Genomic DNA, 19,291 nt, shown 5'->3' with positions numbered 1-19,291 from the left:
GTAATCCGCTTCATTTGGACTTGTTTTTCAAATGTGTGCATTTTTGGCAACATACTGTCTACACAATGAGTGATATTTACTGTTAGGTACTATATGGAATGTAGATTAGACAAAAAAGGAGTCAGTAACAGTTTTGCAGTAAAGGGTATATTTTACTGTATTAGGGACATTACTGCAAATTGTGGCCTAACCCAAAAAATAATTACCATAATTGTAAACATAATTAACCATGGTCCCATATGTGTAAAAAAAAAAAAAGCCACACAAGGGGGAAAAAACAGAATACAAAACTGAACAGTCTTGTTATGTGTAATGTAAGTGGTCTCCAGCAGTTGGCCACATGTTTTCATCCTCATTACATCTGATGTTGGCCCTTGCCATGCACCTGAGATAGAAAAGCTTGGTATGCCTTATTCACCCCTGGCATTCTTCAGCTGAAATGTCTCTGCAGCCGGGATCCATTGCATCCAGGAGGGACATTTGGTCATGGGGCCAATGATCATACACCTTCCACCTCCAGACTGAAAAAAGTTCCTTAGTGGTGTTGAGGAAGGCAAGATGGGCGGGAGGAAAAGAGGACATCACTCTTGGATGGTCTATAAACCAGTTTGTGATGACATGAGAATGACAGAATCAAGGACGTAATTTGGGGGGGGGGGGGGGGGGGGGGGGGGTTTACGGTTAAAACCAAATATTTAAATAGCGACGAATCCATGTCCCCCCCACTTTTGAAATCAAAATTACATCCATGGACAGAATGCTACATTGTCCCATCACAAATGTCCCGTGTATCCTCCCACCTGTTCCATTTCTGCTTCTGGAACCAGTTGTTATAATAATATAACAACTTGTTGGTAGAGTTCATTCAAAAACGAAAGAAGGAGATCTCTGTTATAGGGACCAATCTGGCATATGAGAAGGACCAAACCAGCACTTAAGATTGCAGGACAAATTGTAATTACTGTATTACAGTAATAGCTTTTCAGCTGCCTTTGTTTTTGCAGAACTTTGCATTTTATACAGTATTTATGGTTTTGAACCTTAGGTTTTCATTTTTGACATGCTGTGTGCAAGCAATTGTAAATAAGGCAAAAATGACCCAGAATTTTGTTATTGGATAACCTTGTGTGTATAGAAAATTTAAGTAGGGGGTGTATGGATTTTCATAGTCGAATCTGATTCGTCAGCTTTTCCCTTTAGTCGACTAATAGTCGAATCGGGGTTTTTTTTTTGTTTTTTTTTTTTGAGCACCTTAAACGGGATCCCGTTTTCATTCAGGACTTTTTTCCTCGTCAAAGTAAAAACCTAAAACAGTTAGATAAATAAATACGGTAGGTTGGCTTTATTCAGCTTTTATTTATTTACTTATTTTTTTATGAAACGTTAGAGAACATTAACCGTCAGTGCGCATTGCGTATATCGAACTTATCGAAGGTTAAGAATGATCAACTCGTCTTAAACGCCACAACCATAAAAAATAAGTTTTGTCTCTCATGTATCTTTTTTTATGTTACATTAGACCCCAAAGTCTATTGATCATACAGTTTACATGCATGTTACACGTATCCCTTACACATATGGTTTCCTACATCCCGCTGTGGGGTCCATGGAAACTCCACTTATGAAAATCCCCCTCAGTCCCTCTTACATGAATTCCACATACTCTACATGTACGAGGTAGGGAGGGGTAGTAGGATTAGTATGAAGGTGGAAGCAGCCCAGGGCATTAGGACATGCATACAGCAGTGTAAGAGTGGGCCTGTTCCTACACTCAGCGGTCCTCATAAGAATCTTGGTTGAACCTGGTGACAAAGGCACCTTGAGCGAGGGATTCTCTCTTCTCTTCTTCTTCTTTCTTTTCTTCTTCGCTTGCTAATTCCCACCCTCCTTGTCTGTCGGCCAGAGCAAGAGCACATGTGGTGCTCAGCACGGCTGACCCAGCGGTGGCGGCTGGTGGGACATTTCAGACCTCTCCCTGAGGGAGAGCCTAGCAGGACGTTTAGCGAGGAAGATGCACCTGCAGGACGTCAGGAACCATCGCCTGATAGCGTTCACTGCTGGGGGACGAGGAGTGAAAAATTCAATATAGCCTCAATCACTGGGACCACTCAGAGTTTGGGTGGAGGTGGGAGGTGGAGACAAGAAGGAGGGCAAATGGAAGACAAATCTGATGAGAGATTTCATCCGACACCAGCTGAGGTGCAGCGTCTCCATGAGCAGAGGCCTTCACTCTCATCCCATATCAATCAGCCAGGTCTGCCTATCAATTCCTACCTCACACAATGTCACTGCAGCGCTAGCCGGGGACCATACGTCTTCCTGGGATTACTGTAGCCTTGCGTGGGATGGAGGGGGGGTGGGGGTTTGGGTGGGCATGGGAGGGCAGGGGGGGACAGCAGGCACACTGAGCATCGAGGAACAAAACCTGGCTAACGTGATTGAATTTCACAGCAAAAAAGTAGAACATAGCAGTGGCTGAGAGGCATAAAAAAAGCCCCACATCTACGTCTGCGGCTCGGTGGAGACGGCTGGAGCTGGGGGGGTTGGAGCAGAGATCCAGGGTAGGGTGGATGTTAGGGGTCTGGCAGACACAACCAAACAGAGGTCACACTGTGATAGAGCCTATTAAAACAGGCCCCTCTCTAGGAGTGTCTTCTGCAAACTTAATTTTACTGCGCCCATATGTTATGGATGGATTGAGTAATGTGGAAGTCTGTAAACACACACACACACACACACATGCATACGCACACACACACACACACACACACACACACATGCATACGCACACACAGTCATGCTTTATCATTTAAGCAAGGCTTTCTTTTGTTGGGTGTTCCTGTTCTGTACGTCTTGTTAGGATGAAGTGGAAGACTATTGGCTCCAGACCTGCCTGGGATCAATCATGGTTCATGTGACATGATTCCACAACAGGAAAGCTGACATTTGTGACCTTGTTGTCTTGTATCCAGCGTGGATCAAAGAGCATTAGAGCAGACAGGGGAAGTGAAGACAGCCATGTGCCTGTCTCCGTGGGACATGAGGAAGGCCTAACCACTCTTACAGTCTTCCTTTATCACAATAATATCTAATGTAAAGCAAGAACAGAAAAGCTAGCCATGCTAGTTTTTTTAGACAACCAGTTGTTTTTATACTGAGAAAAAACTTGGCAAATGTTCGGCACTCTATAAACATCACTGTCGTTGATAAATGTGGTATCATCCATGCTGTCACTACGGTCCACCACAGATATAATTTCTCTGTGCTCTGAGCGACTGGGCAATGACAACCATTAGTGCCAACAGAATTTAGCTTCACTAAAGGTAAAGACATAGCCATGCTCCTAGAGCTGGGGGGGGGGGGGTGGGGGGGGGGGGGGGGTTGAGGCCAGGTAGCCATGCCATTTGACCTGGAAGCACTTGGCCCTGAAGCGGATATTTGTCAGATAACTTTTTTTGTCCTGTGTGGCTGTAGCACAAGTGGAACACGAGACAGTGACTGATGATGAACACACACTTGTCCTCAGAATGGTGTCGACCACCCCCCACCTCACCTCTCACTACCCTGACTCTGTCCTGCTCTTTCAGGGCAGAAGGACCCCCACCACCCTCTCTGGCTCCGACATCTGGATACTGTGTCAGTGCAGCTGCGCTCAAGTGGGTTGACACCCAGGCCATGAGGTCTGCCAAAAGCCAAGAGGGTCAGACACCTTCCCCAGCACAAAGCAATGATCCCAGCACCCTGGCATCTCCATCTGAGCCTGTCCCATCCTTGCACGCACTCACACACACACACACACACACACACACACACACACACACACACACACTGAGAGCTCTGGGTCCCAGAAACCAATGACCGCATTATGATGAATCTCTTATGAAATCTCAATATGACACTGCCATGTCATTTGCAGCTGAATTTATGTGCGGAGACTTGAATAGTTTCATCTATTCTCAAATACTGAGGGCCAAAGCCGACAAAATAAAATATCAGTTATGGTTAAATCCTCATTCATCGCACAGTATTATTTAGCTAGAATGCAAACCCTTCACTAATGTGAACACTGGTCTAATTTGCATCAGTTGCCATAAACACACAAAGGGCCAAATGCCCCATGGAGAGCGTTTCAGTGATGGAAGATTTGGGCCGAGACAGCAGTAGTGTCTGTAACACTGCCAGTGAGCGCTCTACTAAACACATCCACTCCAATTCACTCTGCTCTGTGCTGTGATGGCCATCAGCCAGATTGGAGACACAAAACAATATCACACACGTATTACAATAGAACATTCGCTCATATGTTTGACCTTCTTAAACAACCACGTCTTCATAAGAGGACATTTTGGACATGGGCTGTGGTTCTAAGAGAAGAATAAAGCTCCTTTAACTTCAGCTCAACTGTGTTAACACTAATTGAACTTCAGTATTAGGCTATAGAGTGAGTGAGGGCCTGAAGAGGATATGAGAGTGAGAACTTGCTGGAACCTAATTTTAATCTGGGAAATAAAAGGGTCCGGGGAGAGAAGGAGACAGCTGCAGTTTAATTGTGGAATGCGGTAATTATGACAGTCTGTCGTGTGTTTTTCCTACTGTATGCTCAGCATCACACACCCTGAAACTGAACCCCTCTAACTGTAGTTAGTACACCATGGGAAACTGGGTAGCATCCAATAAACTTGCCTTGTTTTACTGCGAAACGTGTTAAGTTATATGTTGCCACGTTTGAGCTACACGAGGTGCATTGCGATGGCAGAGCAGAGCAACGGAGGTGTCACACGCAGCTGAGGTGAGCGGCCATGTTTTTTTCCCTCTTTCTTTCCTTCTTTCTCTCGTGTTTTTCCTTTACTAGCCCTTGATTGATTAATGTTGCTGTTGAAGAAGGGCTTCCCAGGAGAACATGAGGGATCCTCGCTGATATGCAGCAAATTTTACAAGGAGCAGCGGTGGGCTTGAAAGTGGTGGGAAGAAAAGGTCCCGGCCAAGAGCCGGAGTGAGAAATCCATCAGGAATGCATCCGCGCTCGTTTCATCCCCCTCCTGTCGGCCACCGCAGCTGTTGCTATAACTCTACTGTAGTTTCCCCCCTCGCTGTTTCGGCTCTCGGCGCAGGCGGGGAGCTGTCAGACCCGACTGTGGAGGGAGGGCGCTAGCCGCAGCTGAGACTCAGCAGAGGTCAGTCAAGTGGAGGGAAAGGCTCGCTGGCATCATTAATGCGCGCTGGTGGAGCCGCACAAAGGGCTTTGATTAAATGGTGAAAACCTGTGATCAGAACAGCTGCCCTGACCTGAGAACCACGGAGAACCTGAGAACCACGCAGAGCTGCCGTCCTCCTGTTTGCTGCTTCATATTGTGCCATTTAGTCAACTGCTGTTTAACATTGGCAAGCAGAAGTGCTGAAAAGGGCCCCGGCTAAGGGCGAACAATGAGGACGGGAGCTAGGGTTAGGGTTAGGGTTAGGGTTAGGGTTAGGGTTAGGGTTAGGGTTAGGCGAACAATGAGGACGGGAGCTTCTCGTAAACTGGACGCCGCTCGTGTTACTGGACGCTGAGGTGAAGCAGCCAGATGTGTTTTTCTAGATTGTTCTCTGAGATGAATACGAACCCAATTTATACACAGTAACAGCCAGAAAACTACACCTGTACAAATCTGCTAACAGTGGCCTGCTTGCACTGCAGAACGCTCACCGTGCTGTCATTGAGGAAACTCACTCCTTAAACAGGGGAGTCAGTCCTATGAACTATTACCTTAGTCTTAAAACTCTTGATGGTATCTTCATGATTCTCATACATTCTTGTAAGGAGATGATGTCAGGACCTTGATACCTGACAAGGTCATAATCTGGCATTCTTAACACAAGCACCTTCACACTTGGGGCCACCCAAAGTTCCCACAGGGGGGTCACCCAAGAGCAGAGAGGTGTACCTGAACACGGGCCTCCGTCAGCTTGGTCCTCTGGGCGAGCTCCTCGCGGGTGTAGATGTCGGGGTAGTGCGTCCTCTCGAAGGCCTTCTCTAGCTCCTCCAGCTGCTCGGCGGTGAAGGTGGTGCGGCTACGCCTTTGTTTGCGCTTCAGCGGCAGGTCCGGCTCCGAGTCTATGTCCGAGCCGTCATCCACACGACCCCCCGCTGCGGCCCACGGAGGATGGGGTGAGAGAACAAATAGAAAATTGACAGTCAAGAGCAAGTCGAATATATATTTATGGGTCAGCCATGAGGGTCAGTTTTACAATTACAATATTATCATCACATCAGATTTCAAAGAAGTAAGCAGAAATTGGGGATGAAGAATGAGGCAGCACAAATGATATGAAATAAAAATGAAAATGGCTTGATTTGGCTTTCTTGCATATATTATTGTGGCGTATAGTTTTTTACATAGCATAGGCTTTTAAACGTCATTCTGTAATTCTATAAAGATCCTAAATGGCCCTGGAGCCAAGATGGAATTGTCAGGGGAGTTAATCGTAAGCGACTACCTTAGTGATCTGTGTAGCACCATTCTACTGAGAAGAGCCCAAGGCAATGAGACCAAACCGGTACTGCCTAAATGTCTGCAATATGTCACTGTGTTTGTGTCATTAAATCATGCGCACAATACTCTCCTTACTGCTCGAAGAATACCAACACCAGATTATCTGTAAAACACAGCTATCCCATGTCAATCAGAGACAACACTTCACTGCTCTCTGCTAGCTCACTGAAGGAGCATTTTGAAATGGAGAGAAAATGAGAGTGAACCAGTCAGCTGACTGAAGCAGGACGATAAAGGGCGGTAATAAGGGCAAGATGCCCGAGAAATAAGAAATGAGCACATCCTTCTTATGTGGAACAATAACCATATTTGAAAATCTTAATTTAAATGTAAATCTATGAATGTAGAGTGTTTACTAAGGTGGCCTGCAGACTCAAAGCAACGCAGCCGAATGTGCTTGTAACAAAACACACTAATGGCATCGATAAAAAAATAGCAGCAATGACTCTTTCAGAAGCAGCAATGAGATAAATCTACTTTCTCCCCAGTCTTTAGGTCACATGAGGAGTATCCACCCATCCCACATAAGGCAGAAGAGGTCTTAGAGACCATCTTTATCATTTCATTTGAGTTTATTCCTTATTTATTTTCAGTTTGGGCAGTGGTGGTCTGATCCTCAGCAAATCCCCCCGGCGGTATCGGGGGCCCAGACGCAGGCCTTAATCCAGGCCATGACTGCCCCCCCCCCCCCCCCCCCCCAAATTTAAGCCATTCCACATTAGGGATGGCTGAACACTGGCTCCTCATTGGCTGGCACTGGTGAGGGCTTCCCAGGCTGCCTCCTGGTGGGGGGGGGGGGGGGGGGGGGGTAGGAGGTGCTGACTACGGAGTAGAGGAGGAGCAGACCCGGAGTTCCTGCTGCTGTCCTGCGTGGCTTCTTCTTCCTTTTCCTTCTTCTTCTTCTTCTTGCCCTCCTGCTCCCTTTCGCTCAGCCCCAGGCTCATCCCTCTGTCTCTCTCTTTCTCCCTGCCTTTCCATCCCCTCTACAAGTCCAGAAGCTGCGACTGACATGCCCCTGCTCTAATGACGCTTCGTATTGTCACCGTTCTTTGTGCCGCCGTTCAGCGTGGAAATGCCCAGCAGGCAAAGGACTCGGTGGAGGGCTAGATTAGGGTTTAAAGGAGCCGTCTGCCCATAAGCCATGGGCAAAACGATTGTGTGGAACGATACAGTTTAATTAATCCTGGACAGGAACTGATGGGTGTGACTTCTCTAGACACTTCCTGCTCAGTGGCGGGCCCTGCCCGTAGACAGCTCCCCCGTCAGAAGAAGCGCTCAGAAGCAGAGTAACATGGCCAACACAGCTCACAGTAGCCTTCTTTTTAAACATTCGCAAGAAACATAGTCTATTAAGACAAAAAATATCATGTTGTTAAATGGAAGCTGGTGTGCTTGGTGTAATCACTGTAGCCTGTCATATCCAGGCGATTCTGGCTGAAGTGTCAGAAGGATTTGGGAGAGGGTTTTTCCCAGGGAGATGATGCCTGTTTTGACTGGGAGAGCAGAAAGGAGGGTGTGAGGTTCGGCCATGTGGGGAACCGAAGATACTGCAGCACACTCTGGGATGAGCAGGAGGGGGGCAGGTCCAGTGCTTAAGGGTCTAACCTCTCAAGGAGTCAGTGTGTCAGTCCTAAACCCATCCACCCTTCCCAACCAGGGGTCACTCACAGCTATAGGAGTTGAGTCAGGTAAACCCCAAAACCTAATGTCTATTCCAGTTGGTTTAGACTTGGTATGTTGTGGTTGTGGCATGTTTACCACAAGAATGAGTGGCGTTTCCTATATGTACCCTATATTTTCCCTAAGAAATTCTTAACAGTCGAATGATCTGCGATTGCTAGGTCTATTATGCTGATCCGAAACACACACAAAAAAAACGCCATTTCTACACTCTGGCACAGGTTCCCGTGATTCCGGTCTATTCCCAACAGCATTCAAATACCGTCTAAGGGCAACCCCAGATTATGAAACTCATATGTGCTAGTCTTTCGTTTGTGTGTGTGTGTGTGTGTGTGTGGAGCACATGTGGAAATAGGCCAGGAAAAAAGTTCCAAATGCTGCCTAAATAAAAGCGTAACAATAAGGGAGCCATCAAAGTGGCTCCGACTTCAGGCCAGCGCCGCAGTTTAATTAAACAAGGAATTACGGGATTACACAGAGACTCTCATTACAGGCCACTTGAGGAGTCTTCTGGTGGCTGTCTTTTTGTCTCCTGGAGCTCACGCTCCACAGTTCTCAGCGGATTACATGTGGCCGTAGGACATGAGGCCGCATTAATTAAATCAATTCCTCTGCCTTTTCTTTCTACAAAGATTCCTTTTCCTCCAAAGTGCCCTGTCTTCGAAAATGCCAAAGTAAAAATATACTCATACACAAACAGAGGACCCCATACATGCGTTGCATATACCTTTGTTGATTTTGGGGGGAGATTGTGACAAAGCGATTTGCCTTTAACTTGCCATGACAACACTCGAGGCCAGCACAGTGGTGTATAGATCACTTTCCAAAGGCACCTCCGAAGCCGAGGGGTGCCCGATGCTTTCATTTCAGAGACAGCATGGAATTTATTTGTTCTCTTCTACATGCTGCTGGACTTAAAGCAAGGGGAGAAAATCCGGCAGTATCCAGGCTTGCTTTGCATCCCCAACCCACATGGTTATCTGGGAAGATTTGGGCCGAGCCAGAGATCGGTCCTCTTAACGCTGCTGATCACCATGCCTCAACTTCTCAATTTTTCTCTACACACGACCAAAGAAACAAAAACATCCTAACGAGGTGAGTCTAGGGGACGTGGATCCAGAAGGCTGAAACTGTGATTGGTGGAGATTTAGCCTCGTCTCGTTCGGCTCCGGTCACAACAGTTCCGACGTCATTTTGCCAGACGCATCACAGCGCACGGGCTCCGCTTTGGACCGCTTCTGCGGCTCAAGAACAGGAGAAGTTAGACGCCCTGCTCCTGCAGAAGGTCAGCATCTCTTTCTGCCTCTCTGTGTCTCTCTGTATAATGAGGATGGGATTATGGTAATGAAAGCAGACGCCGGTGAGGATATATACACCGCACAAACCCGAACCTCATCTTTGTCTCGGCAAGAGATCCCGCGATTGGCATGCTCGGGCCCATCAGGCAAACGCGAGCGTGGCAAGTTCCCAGACGCTGCGTATGTGCTGCAGCATAAATGTAATGAAGCTCCACGGCTGTGCCGGTGTAACTGCCACTGGCAGAGCCGCTGGGATGGCAGCACAGCTCTGGAATAAGGGAAATAGGACAAGATATATCTGTGGTTTAAAAAATAACTATTAAGAGCCCAACTCCAACAGTTCATCTGCCTCTAAGGTAATAAAGAACATCCTGATTAAAATTAACATAACAGATATAATTCTATTTAAAAGTTCAGGGGATGTTGATAAAAATTCTCAAACTCTTATCATGAAATGAAGGCTTAATGAAGGAATAATAAGAATGCTTTATACCATGATTGTCCTGCAGGGTTCCCTGTTTTGTCAAATGTCATATGTTTGTAGGGAAAATGACTGAATGAATTTTGAAGGCTAAGCTAATTAAAACTGATCATAAAATTAATCAGCGATGTTGACTTCTTTTTGTGGAGGGAAAAAACCCTTCACATACACCCAGTAGACATAAAACATTTACTCCCATGTCACATTTGAATCATTCTAATTACTCTGGTTGATTGCTCCCAAAGGAATTGACAAAACTTGTAAGCACTTAGTCCCCGTACATGGGGACAATTAATCATATCGCAAGAACTGCGCTGGTTCAGAAGCCCGACTACAGCTGCCAGGGGGCTGTAAAATAATAAAGAAACCAACAGATCAGCCAGCGAGAAGGAAAAGCTTGAACAATCCTACTTCAGATTCACAGAGCGCATTCACTATACAAAGTGAGTGAACTCCGTCATGGCCGGGGCGTGAGGCACATTACACGCAGCTGAGCCCAGGGTGGTGATTAACTGCTGTGGGTGAAGAGTGACTGGGGGCCAAAGAGGAGCCGTGACCACCCAACACAAGCTCCTCTCTCTTCCGTCTTCCCCCACGAACCTCGGACACCAGCGAAGCCACCGGCAGATGGGATATCCATCACTGCGGCCACTCCTGGGCCATTTCCCCTGCCTCCGAGCTCTTTTCCTTGGCTCTCTCTCTCCGGCCGCTCATGCCGCGCGTGCTCTCTCTGGGGCCCTCTGGTCAGCTAAAAGGCCTGAGGAAACGGAGCCCTGCACAGCTGTGCATTCCTCAAAGGGCACCGCACTTAGCACGGTGGCAAACATTTACACATTTGTCTTCATCAGGCCTGGCAGCCTAAACAACGTTATGGTCAGGTTGTGTGACATATTAGCAGCACCACACTATTGCCCCCTGCTGCCTCCCAGACCCAATACCCCCCCCACACACACACACACACACAAGCACTTCCAGCAAGCGATGATTAGCTAAACGGAGCAATGCGTTTTGGCTCTAGTCAGCAGTGTACAGGACAGTATTACACCATTGGCACGGAGCCTCTGTCAACTTAATGTACACTCTGGCTGTAATTTCACATCCAAAGAGAGACCACGTCTGTTTCTGAGGAGCAGATTCTAACCCGGATATTTGCGAGTAAAGAAAACAGATTGCAAATTTATAACAAGAGAAAATCCACTTATTCCAATCAAATGACCTTCAGCCCTTTCTCACAATAAATTCATAGTGCTATTTCACCTAAAAAAATAAAAAAAAACCACAAAAATGGTCCAACAACCCAAAATGTTCTCATCAAACATTGTAATCTAACGCCACGCTTTCTCCAGTTTCCCCCCTTTTTGTTTTCACAGTTGTTCCACCATGCTCTTTATTGGTCAGCGAGAAGACGTACTGTACAAATAGACAGTTATAATCTGCTATCTACGACATGCATCTGCTACAGGACAATCCACATGGCTTCTGGGCTGGATTTAAGCCAACCTGCCTCTCCGAGCACCCACGGTGGATCTGAGGCAGAGATATGGCTCCACTCCTCTGTGGAGACAGCAGGAGGCTGGAGGACATGCTCTTGATTATGCAGATCTACACATTTACAATTAAGCCAACACCAGAGCAGAAGACGGCGCGAGCATTTGGAACGCGGCCCAAGCCAGGACAGGAATTCAGGCAGGAAACCATGAAGTTTGGAAATGCACAACAATTACGAAAACAGTGAAGATAGCACAGGGCAGACCAGATACTTTAAACTAACCAGTGGTTTTAGGTAAAATCATTATTAATGTTACTGAAATGTCTTTTTCTATTTGTCTAAAACCATAAACCTCAGCACAACAGCGCAGGCAAGCTTTCAACAGGAGATGGCACATCGAAATGGAAAAGAACAATGCCATTGAGTGTGGGGTTCACGCTCCTTCTGTCTCATGTCCATTCTTTTCATTCCGTGGGATAAAAGCACATCCTTAAAAAAAAGAAGAAGCTGCACAAAATAGAAAAAAGGCTTGTGGGGAACGGAGGGAAGGTTCCATAATCTCCAGCTCCCACAACAAACAATTAGCCCTCTCTCTTTTTTTGTCACAAAAAAAGAGAAAGAAAAGTTTGGAGGGAAAAGGGAAAACGTGAAGGAGAGGTGATGGGTGATGCTCTTTTATAGGTCTTGTCATGTGCTTGAAGGCCCAGTGGTCTTTTTGTCCGTTGCGTGTGTGTGAGAGCGTGCTCACCTTAAACAACAGAGAGCCTCAGGGGCCTCCCTATCTTTTCAGGCCCAATAGAGGCAGCACCTTAGGGGGCCATTTAAGCCTGAAAAGAGGGCTGAAAACCCTCTGCAGCTCTGTGGGGCATCAATAAATGCTGACATATTGACTCTCTGTGCCCAAGCGCCACTGGAAAGTGCTGCCTGCATATTAATCCATTAAGGGGCTGGGGAGAGGGCCGGTTCCATGGAGAGAGAGGGCGTGGCCAAGGATGGCTTGTGTCTCTTAGGTCCCAAACGTTCTGGAATGTGGCAACTGAGTTTGGTCTGTGAAACTGAAAAGAAACGAGAAGTAATCTAGGGAAATGTTATATACAGTGGATGTACAGTAAGAGTGTGTAAAGGTTGTTTTTGGCTGTGCTGACCTTTGCTATTTCATGATCATATCTTAGACAAACATCAAGTTTTGGATTCACATGTATGTTTAAGTGCTCTACCGTTTAAAGCTGAGATATCAAATTCATTAATATTATTGTAGTCCATGTGCGATGATGGAAAAATTTCTTTCAGCTTACTACATGAACAGGGGACTCTCTTTGGTGGGAAATGCTGAGAGATTCAATAGAAACTTGAGAAAGGTCTAATTCAGTTTCTACCTGCCAGCATTGTTCAGACAGCAGGTGAAAACGCAGGTGTCCGTTTACACGGGTCTCATTCTTTCTTTTTAATACTGAATCCATTTCCTGGGATATGGATCTTGGCAATTGAGTTCAAAAGCAATCAAAATGGTGGAACTTAATCAAATGTGTAAAGGGAGGAAAAGATTGTAGAATCAGCCCTTTAACCTTTCATGCCTTAATTGAATTCCACTTTAAATCATGCCTTAGAAAAGAACAGCCAAAGACATGAACTTATAGGCACGTAAAAAATGCAAAGAAATTGTTAAAATTTGCAAACTGTGAAACTAAAACATTTGTTAGCTATATATTTCATTTAACTCATAATGCATATATTCTTCTGGCTAAAGGTACTTTGCATGAATGTTTTAGGTAAGGCAAATAATATAAAAGTTGTAAACATAACCAAGATATTTTCACATCAATGAGATTACATACAAATAAATGAATAATCCAATACCTTTGACAAAATCTAGCTAATCTGGGCAACACTGTGATAAAAATAACTCGTGTGTTCCATAGATCTCCTTGTGAGATATTTCCTGAAACAATTAAGGGTAAAACACAGAAGTAAATTTAATAGCTACTAAGACATTTGTTATTGATGCATAATATTTTAGCAATCTATCATTTATTAAGCACATCTCTTCCTCCACAGAGACAAATGTCCTGCAGACACGTCTGCAAATCTTCCTGAGATAAATGGGAAAGTTCAGAATGTCAGTTTTACTAGTGATTTATCTTTTGCAAAATAAATCTAAATATATCAGTACCGACATGATGTGGACACCCAGAAGCTTAAATTCAAATGGCAATTTTTATTTGCAATTTTAAATTTTTAACTTTAAAATATAGCCGCAAGCGGCAATTGGCGGGTTCACACACGAATAGGCCTCTTGGCCTCAATAGGCAGAGGCCCAAAAGGTCCTTTAGACCCTAAATGTGAAAAAGAAGCTGTTTGAGTGGAAAAAAAAGCACAAATAAATTAATGTGCAAAAAAAGGTTCAATTGGGGCACTAAAGGCCCAAAAAGGATCAAAATAATGTGTATTGGGAAATTGAGTCAGATCACAGAACTAAATCACATGCTGAGATCAGCTTTGTGTGTGTTTGTGTGGTATTTCATGTGAGCAATAGTTTTCAGTCAGTTTCGGTGTTTGGCCACTAGATGGAGCCCAAGTACTACCATACTGATATCTCATTAATCTCAGTAATGCAATATGACATTTTGGTGAATTAAAAGGTTCATTTCCGGTCAGGCAGTGCACTTTTTGTTATAAGATGTAATTGCAATGTTATAGAACTTATTGATCTGGATCATACAAGACCAATTAATTGTCTGTATTCTGCATAACAAGATTGCAGCATGAGTTTTTATGTTTTCTTAGGTTTTTGGGTACTGTAGCGCCCCCGACAGGCCAATTTGAACCAAACTTGGCATACCTCACAAGGACTTCAGGATATAAAAGCCATTCAAATTGGGAGTTGATTGCATACATGGTTTATGAGTTATAGCAATATAGGTCATAAATGGCATGGCCACAATGATATAATGGGTAAATGGACCAATCAGAAAAATAAAAATCCAAAATTCTTTTAATCACTTTTTACCTACAGAGTCTACTGATTATGCTTATAGCAATTTTTCCATAATTGGATCAAATTCCTATGACTAGTTTGTAAATAGCTATTTTCAAACAATTGATGAATGTGACAAAAGTATGCATTTTTTAATAGGACTTGTAATTGCAAAGTTGTCAGGTCTACTGCAAGGAATAAAAATAAACAAGTTGCATGTTCCTAAGTGAAAATTTGGAGGAGTTATGCATGATTTTCACAAATAGCGCCACCTAGTGGCCAAATATTTCAAAACTGCACAGCAAGACACATAGTCCTGAGATATGCACACTGGTGAGGTTTCATGTTGTTTGGCCAATGGTAAGTCTGTCAAATGGCCAATTAATTAAAAAAAAAAATTATTGGCTCATGGCGGCCATGTTTTTTGAGTGATGATGTCATCATTGTGTGTCTTGATATCACTTGGGCCCCTGATGATGCCTGTAAAGTTTTGGCTTGATGTGACTAATGGTTTCTGAGAAACAGTTTTTCCCATGTTATAGCGCCCCCTATTGGACAATCGTGGCCAGCTTTGACCTGTGACCTCGGAGTCATGTGCCCTAACAACTGTTAAAATTTTATGAAGATCGGTCAAAGCTTTGCTGAGATATGGCTGTTTAAGTAAATTTGGCCACGCCTCGGAGCTATTGATTGACATGTGACAGCCAGACTATATGCAAATCTCAAAATGTTTTTAAGCAACTTTGATAATGAGATTCTCCTGAATATTTTGACACCAAGGTTGTGGTGATCCGATAAAAAACCAGGGACTAGTATAAAAAAGTAGGTTTTGCATATTATGCAAATTAGCAAAAAATCTAAGTAGGCGGAGCTTAATGGTTCTTGAGGCTTTTTTGTTTGCCTTGAGCCAAGGAATCCATCAGAAGTGGAATTTTGTTTCTAGGCCCTACGGTTTGGGAGATATGGACCAAAACGCAAAATGGTGCGCTATAGCGCCACCATCAGGCCAATGTGGGTCTCTGTGCTTTAGCACGGTCTCGCAAAGAGACTACACCATCCTGCCAAGTTTGGTCTCCCTGGGCCTTACGGTCTAGGCTGCAGTATGCGTTTTATCAGTAGAAAAATAATAATAAGAAAGAAAGAAAGAAAGAAAGAAAAAACCCGACAATAACAATAGGTTTCCCACACTGTGTGTGTGAACCCTAATAAAAGCATAATCATATTTTTTAAACAGATTAATATACAGAGATGAAGATTCTTCCCTTTGAAAGAATGTTGTTTGGAGTCATTGAACCTCTTTAGAAAGTATAGTTAACAGGTGCTTTGAAATGCACCCAGATATACTTAGGGCTTTGCTTTAGCAGCCTGTCAAAACGTACACTGTTGAGATCGATGTTTTAACACAAATGAGGTCACCTAATACATATATAATACATAATCAGCCTTACAAACTTAACTAAGCACCAACTTCACAACAAATATAAGACCTCTGTCACATTATGTTCAGGCATTCTATCTACATTATAACACATCACTATAGTACAAGACAGAAGCAGGCAGGCAGGGGGACCTGGGGGTGATCAGTGCAGCCAGAGCCTGAGGAGAAACTGACAGTGGCACATAAATAAGCCCATTAGTTGAAAATGTCCGACAAGCGGGCAGTGAGAAGCAGCCCAGGGAGTCGTGAGCAGCCTCGTCTCCCCCTCGGCAGCCTCTGGCCCCTCCGCCTCTCACCCACTGCCCAGTGCCTCCACGTTTTAAGTTGGTGAGGAAAATCTGAGCAAATTTCTGATTTGTAACACTCTAGGAACATGTTTATTGTCTTTGTGTGCGTACAACACACACTTATAAATAAGACTAATGAAGAATCTCAGGGTGACCTCACTAAGGAGCATAAAATGGGTAATTTTATGGCCATAAGTGGCATGGCCTGATGGGGAGTTTTAAGCTAGCGGACCATTGTGTTAACTACTAATCACAGGACCTATGTGAGACAAATGTGTCTCTGCTTAATGACTGCCACACATTACATGGACAGTGCTTCAACAATTAAGTAGAATATTTTTTTGCACATTGCAAATCTGCGCCATGCAAAGCAATGTGTATGTTTTTTTTTCTTTCTTTTTAAAATAAAGTATGAGGACAACTCGTGAGGATAACTTATAACGGATTACGTGCATAACTCATATTTTCATTCCAGTCAATCTCATTCTTCTATTTTGGTGATTTATTTGTTCTGAACAATGTTTCACTTTGTTTGACCAACCTGATTGCTGTAGTCATGAAAAGCACTTTTTTATTTTACTGTTATGAACAAGATCCAGATATTAAGGTGCTATAAAATTATGCCATTAAGACAACCTGTGCATGTCATATTATTCCGACTGACAAAATAAGTCAGAACCTTTAATGGGCCCTGAGGGGCTCAGAACGCTGCTTCACAAACCACCAGGAGAGTGAACATTCTGCAATCTATTTGCAAGTGACTATCCAATCATCTAAGCTTGGCATAACATACTGCAGATTGGATATATGCTATTTTTTCACAACATGCTGAGCAATTATGGGTTTTCACTACAACTGCTATGGTGGTTGATTACTCTGAGAATTGTGTTGTGTTAAAGAGTGTGCCTGTTAGTAACACATGTTTACGTAAAAGCTAAACCTGCACTAAGCACTATGGAATTAATTTTAAAAAGAGTTTGCACATGATATCCCATTTGTACTAGTTCATCAGCTTTAGATGTGATAGAAGTAGAGATATTTCCTGATTTGCTAATATATTACCTGCCTTTTCTAAACAGGAATCTACACTATGCTGTGAGATTCAGTTATGAGACAGTGGATATTGTATATTAGCCAAGAATCTATAAGAGTAGTAATACTAATACACGTAATGTGGTGATACTGCTTTCTATAATTGCATCAATAAAGTTAACAGTGGGTGCAGCACCATAGATTCATTACATGTGACAATTACAATAGATTGGCCAAGTGCTAACCACTCCAAACAAGGGAAAGGACAAATTGAAACTCACATAAAAGAAGAAAAAGGACTGCAGGTTCAGTGAGCAAGCTAATTACTGAAATTGGAAATATGCCAACAGTGTTGTACTACTCGCCTCACAATGTAATCTGCCCTAATCTGGCCTCTCTATGATACTCCTGCTTTGGCTATGACTCTCAGCCATGCTGCACTTTTCATTCAGTCCACTGATAAGCTCTCCAAAGGTAGCACCTGCCAGGGTGACTGACTTGCTATGCGGGTCTCTCCATCTTGGGCAATCTCTTGTAGGACAATATCCTTTTTAGTAGAAGTGAAAGTAGGCAAGAAGGGTCACAAATCACAACACCCATTATTTCTTAGTCACACCACATTACACACAGAGGGCTCTTTGTTTGGGTAAGTTCTTGTTATTTGTTACAATTATCCTTAGTGGTCTAAATGAGAGGAGGGCAATAAAAAAGATATTTCACCATATCTATCTATATATACCTATATACAAAATTGTTATTTTTATAATAATTATAGCCATATAATATTTGATCCCAGCTACACTTTATACTCTAACCTAAAATATCCGTTCTTCATCAGAAGTTGCTTCAAAAACTTTTAATATGTATAAATAAAACTGAAAATAAACCTTCTACAATGATATACATGCTTTAAACGTGTGTATTATGACTACTGGATTTTCCACATGAGTAAATATGACTTTAGCCTAAATTATAACATCTTATAACTTCACAAGGAAAACAGCTTCAACAAGCAGTGCGTCAACATTTTCAGCCTTTCCATGGCAGTCATAGAAATGCAAATCCTATCACTTGCATTAAGACAACATCCAATACTACAAAAAGCCAATTCCAAGTCACTCACTTGGAAAACACTCTGTCTTTAAACGTTAAAAAGGAGGGTGACCCTTTTCTTTTTTTGCGCTTAAGATTACCATACTTCTCCCAGACTCGTGACACCTGCCCACTGTGGGCGTGCAGAACACAGACCTTTACTTCAGATTGTCTAAAGACTCTGGCTCAGGATATTGACCAGGGGCAAGTGAGCCCAGCTTTGAGCCCTCCTACCGCAGATGTACATTAATGCAGAAAATATACAGGTCTGCACTAGCAGAAAGAAAAGCTTCTCCTTTTAACATGCTGTTGTCTGGCTTGATCATGTCAGTTTGATAGAGCCCCATTCAAAGGTATTCATGCATCTGCCTTTGAGGAACAATGACAGCCAGTTTATAAACTGTCTCCGTGGTTGCCTAGAGGGTTTAGGAGCCTTTGTTTCGGCCCTCTTAATAAACTTTTGGAGGAGTTCATCAGCTTAGCTGAATTGCCAAGGCAAAGAAACCAAAAGACACAAAACAACAGAGTTTCCCCTTTTCTTTCTTTCATTTGAAGGGACTGTTTTAAGTCAGCAGAGGAGGCTGTGAGATATCAGAATGATCTTTGGTCAAACAAATCGGCAGACCATTGAAAGAACAATAGTTATTTAAGGGAATAAAAGAAAACCATTGACTGCAGTTTCTTTACACCGAAAAAGGACTAGCCCGAATGGCTTAAAATTACTAACATTTAACACTAACATAACTAGCATTAAATTGTGTTTTTATATAAAGTTGTTTGCTGTAGCTCTCTCCTGTCACATCAGTTAAAACAGTTAAACGGTGCAAGCGTGAAAATAAACATTTTAAATAAACATTTCCACACTGACGCGAAATGGATTTCTGGTCAGATCGATGTAACCTTCTGATTTAAAGTGTGTAACGGTGATCTGCAAAGTAAATGTATTAATTTTTAAATATGGCAGAGCTAGTGTTCGATGACCCGTAA

The 19,291-nt window shown here is 43.5% G+C and overlaps 1 protein-coding gene across 1 annotated transcript in view; it reads right to left on the bottom strand.

Annotated features, from left to right (window-relative positions):
• Positions 1-19,291, bottom strand: part of pax7b (paired box 7b) — a 39,022-nt gene that overhangs the window by 11,463 nt on the left and 8,268 nt on the right. Inside the window, exons 5-6 of the mRNA XM_076991945.1 lie at positions 5,925-6,127; positions 5,287-5,411 (exon numbers count right to left, since the gene is read on the bottom strand). Of these exons, the coding sequence (XP_076848060.1) occupies positions 5,287-5,411; positions 5,925-6,127 (328 nt within the window). The remainder of the gene's footprint in view (positions 1-5,286; positions 5,412-5,924; positions 6,128-19,291) is intronic.

This window comes from Brachyhypopomus gauderio, unplaced genomic scaffold (assembly GCF_052324685.1).
Source record: "Brachyhypopomus gauderio isolate BG-103 unplaced genomic scaffold, BGAUD_0.2 sc88, whole genome shotgun sequence".
NCBI lineage: Eukaryota > Metazoa > Chordata > Actinopteri > Gymnotiformes > Hypopomidae > Brachyhypopomus > Brachyhypopomus gauderio.
Note: the sequence above shows the minus strand (reverse complement) of the source record. Positions and strands in the feature narration are given on the sequence as shown.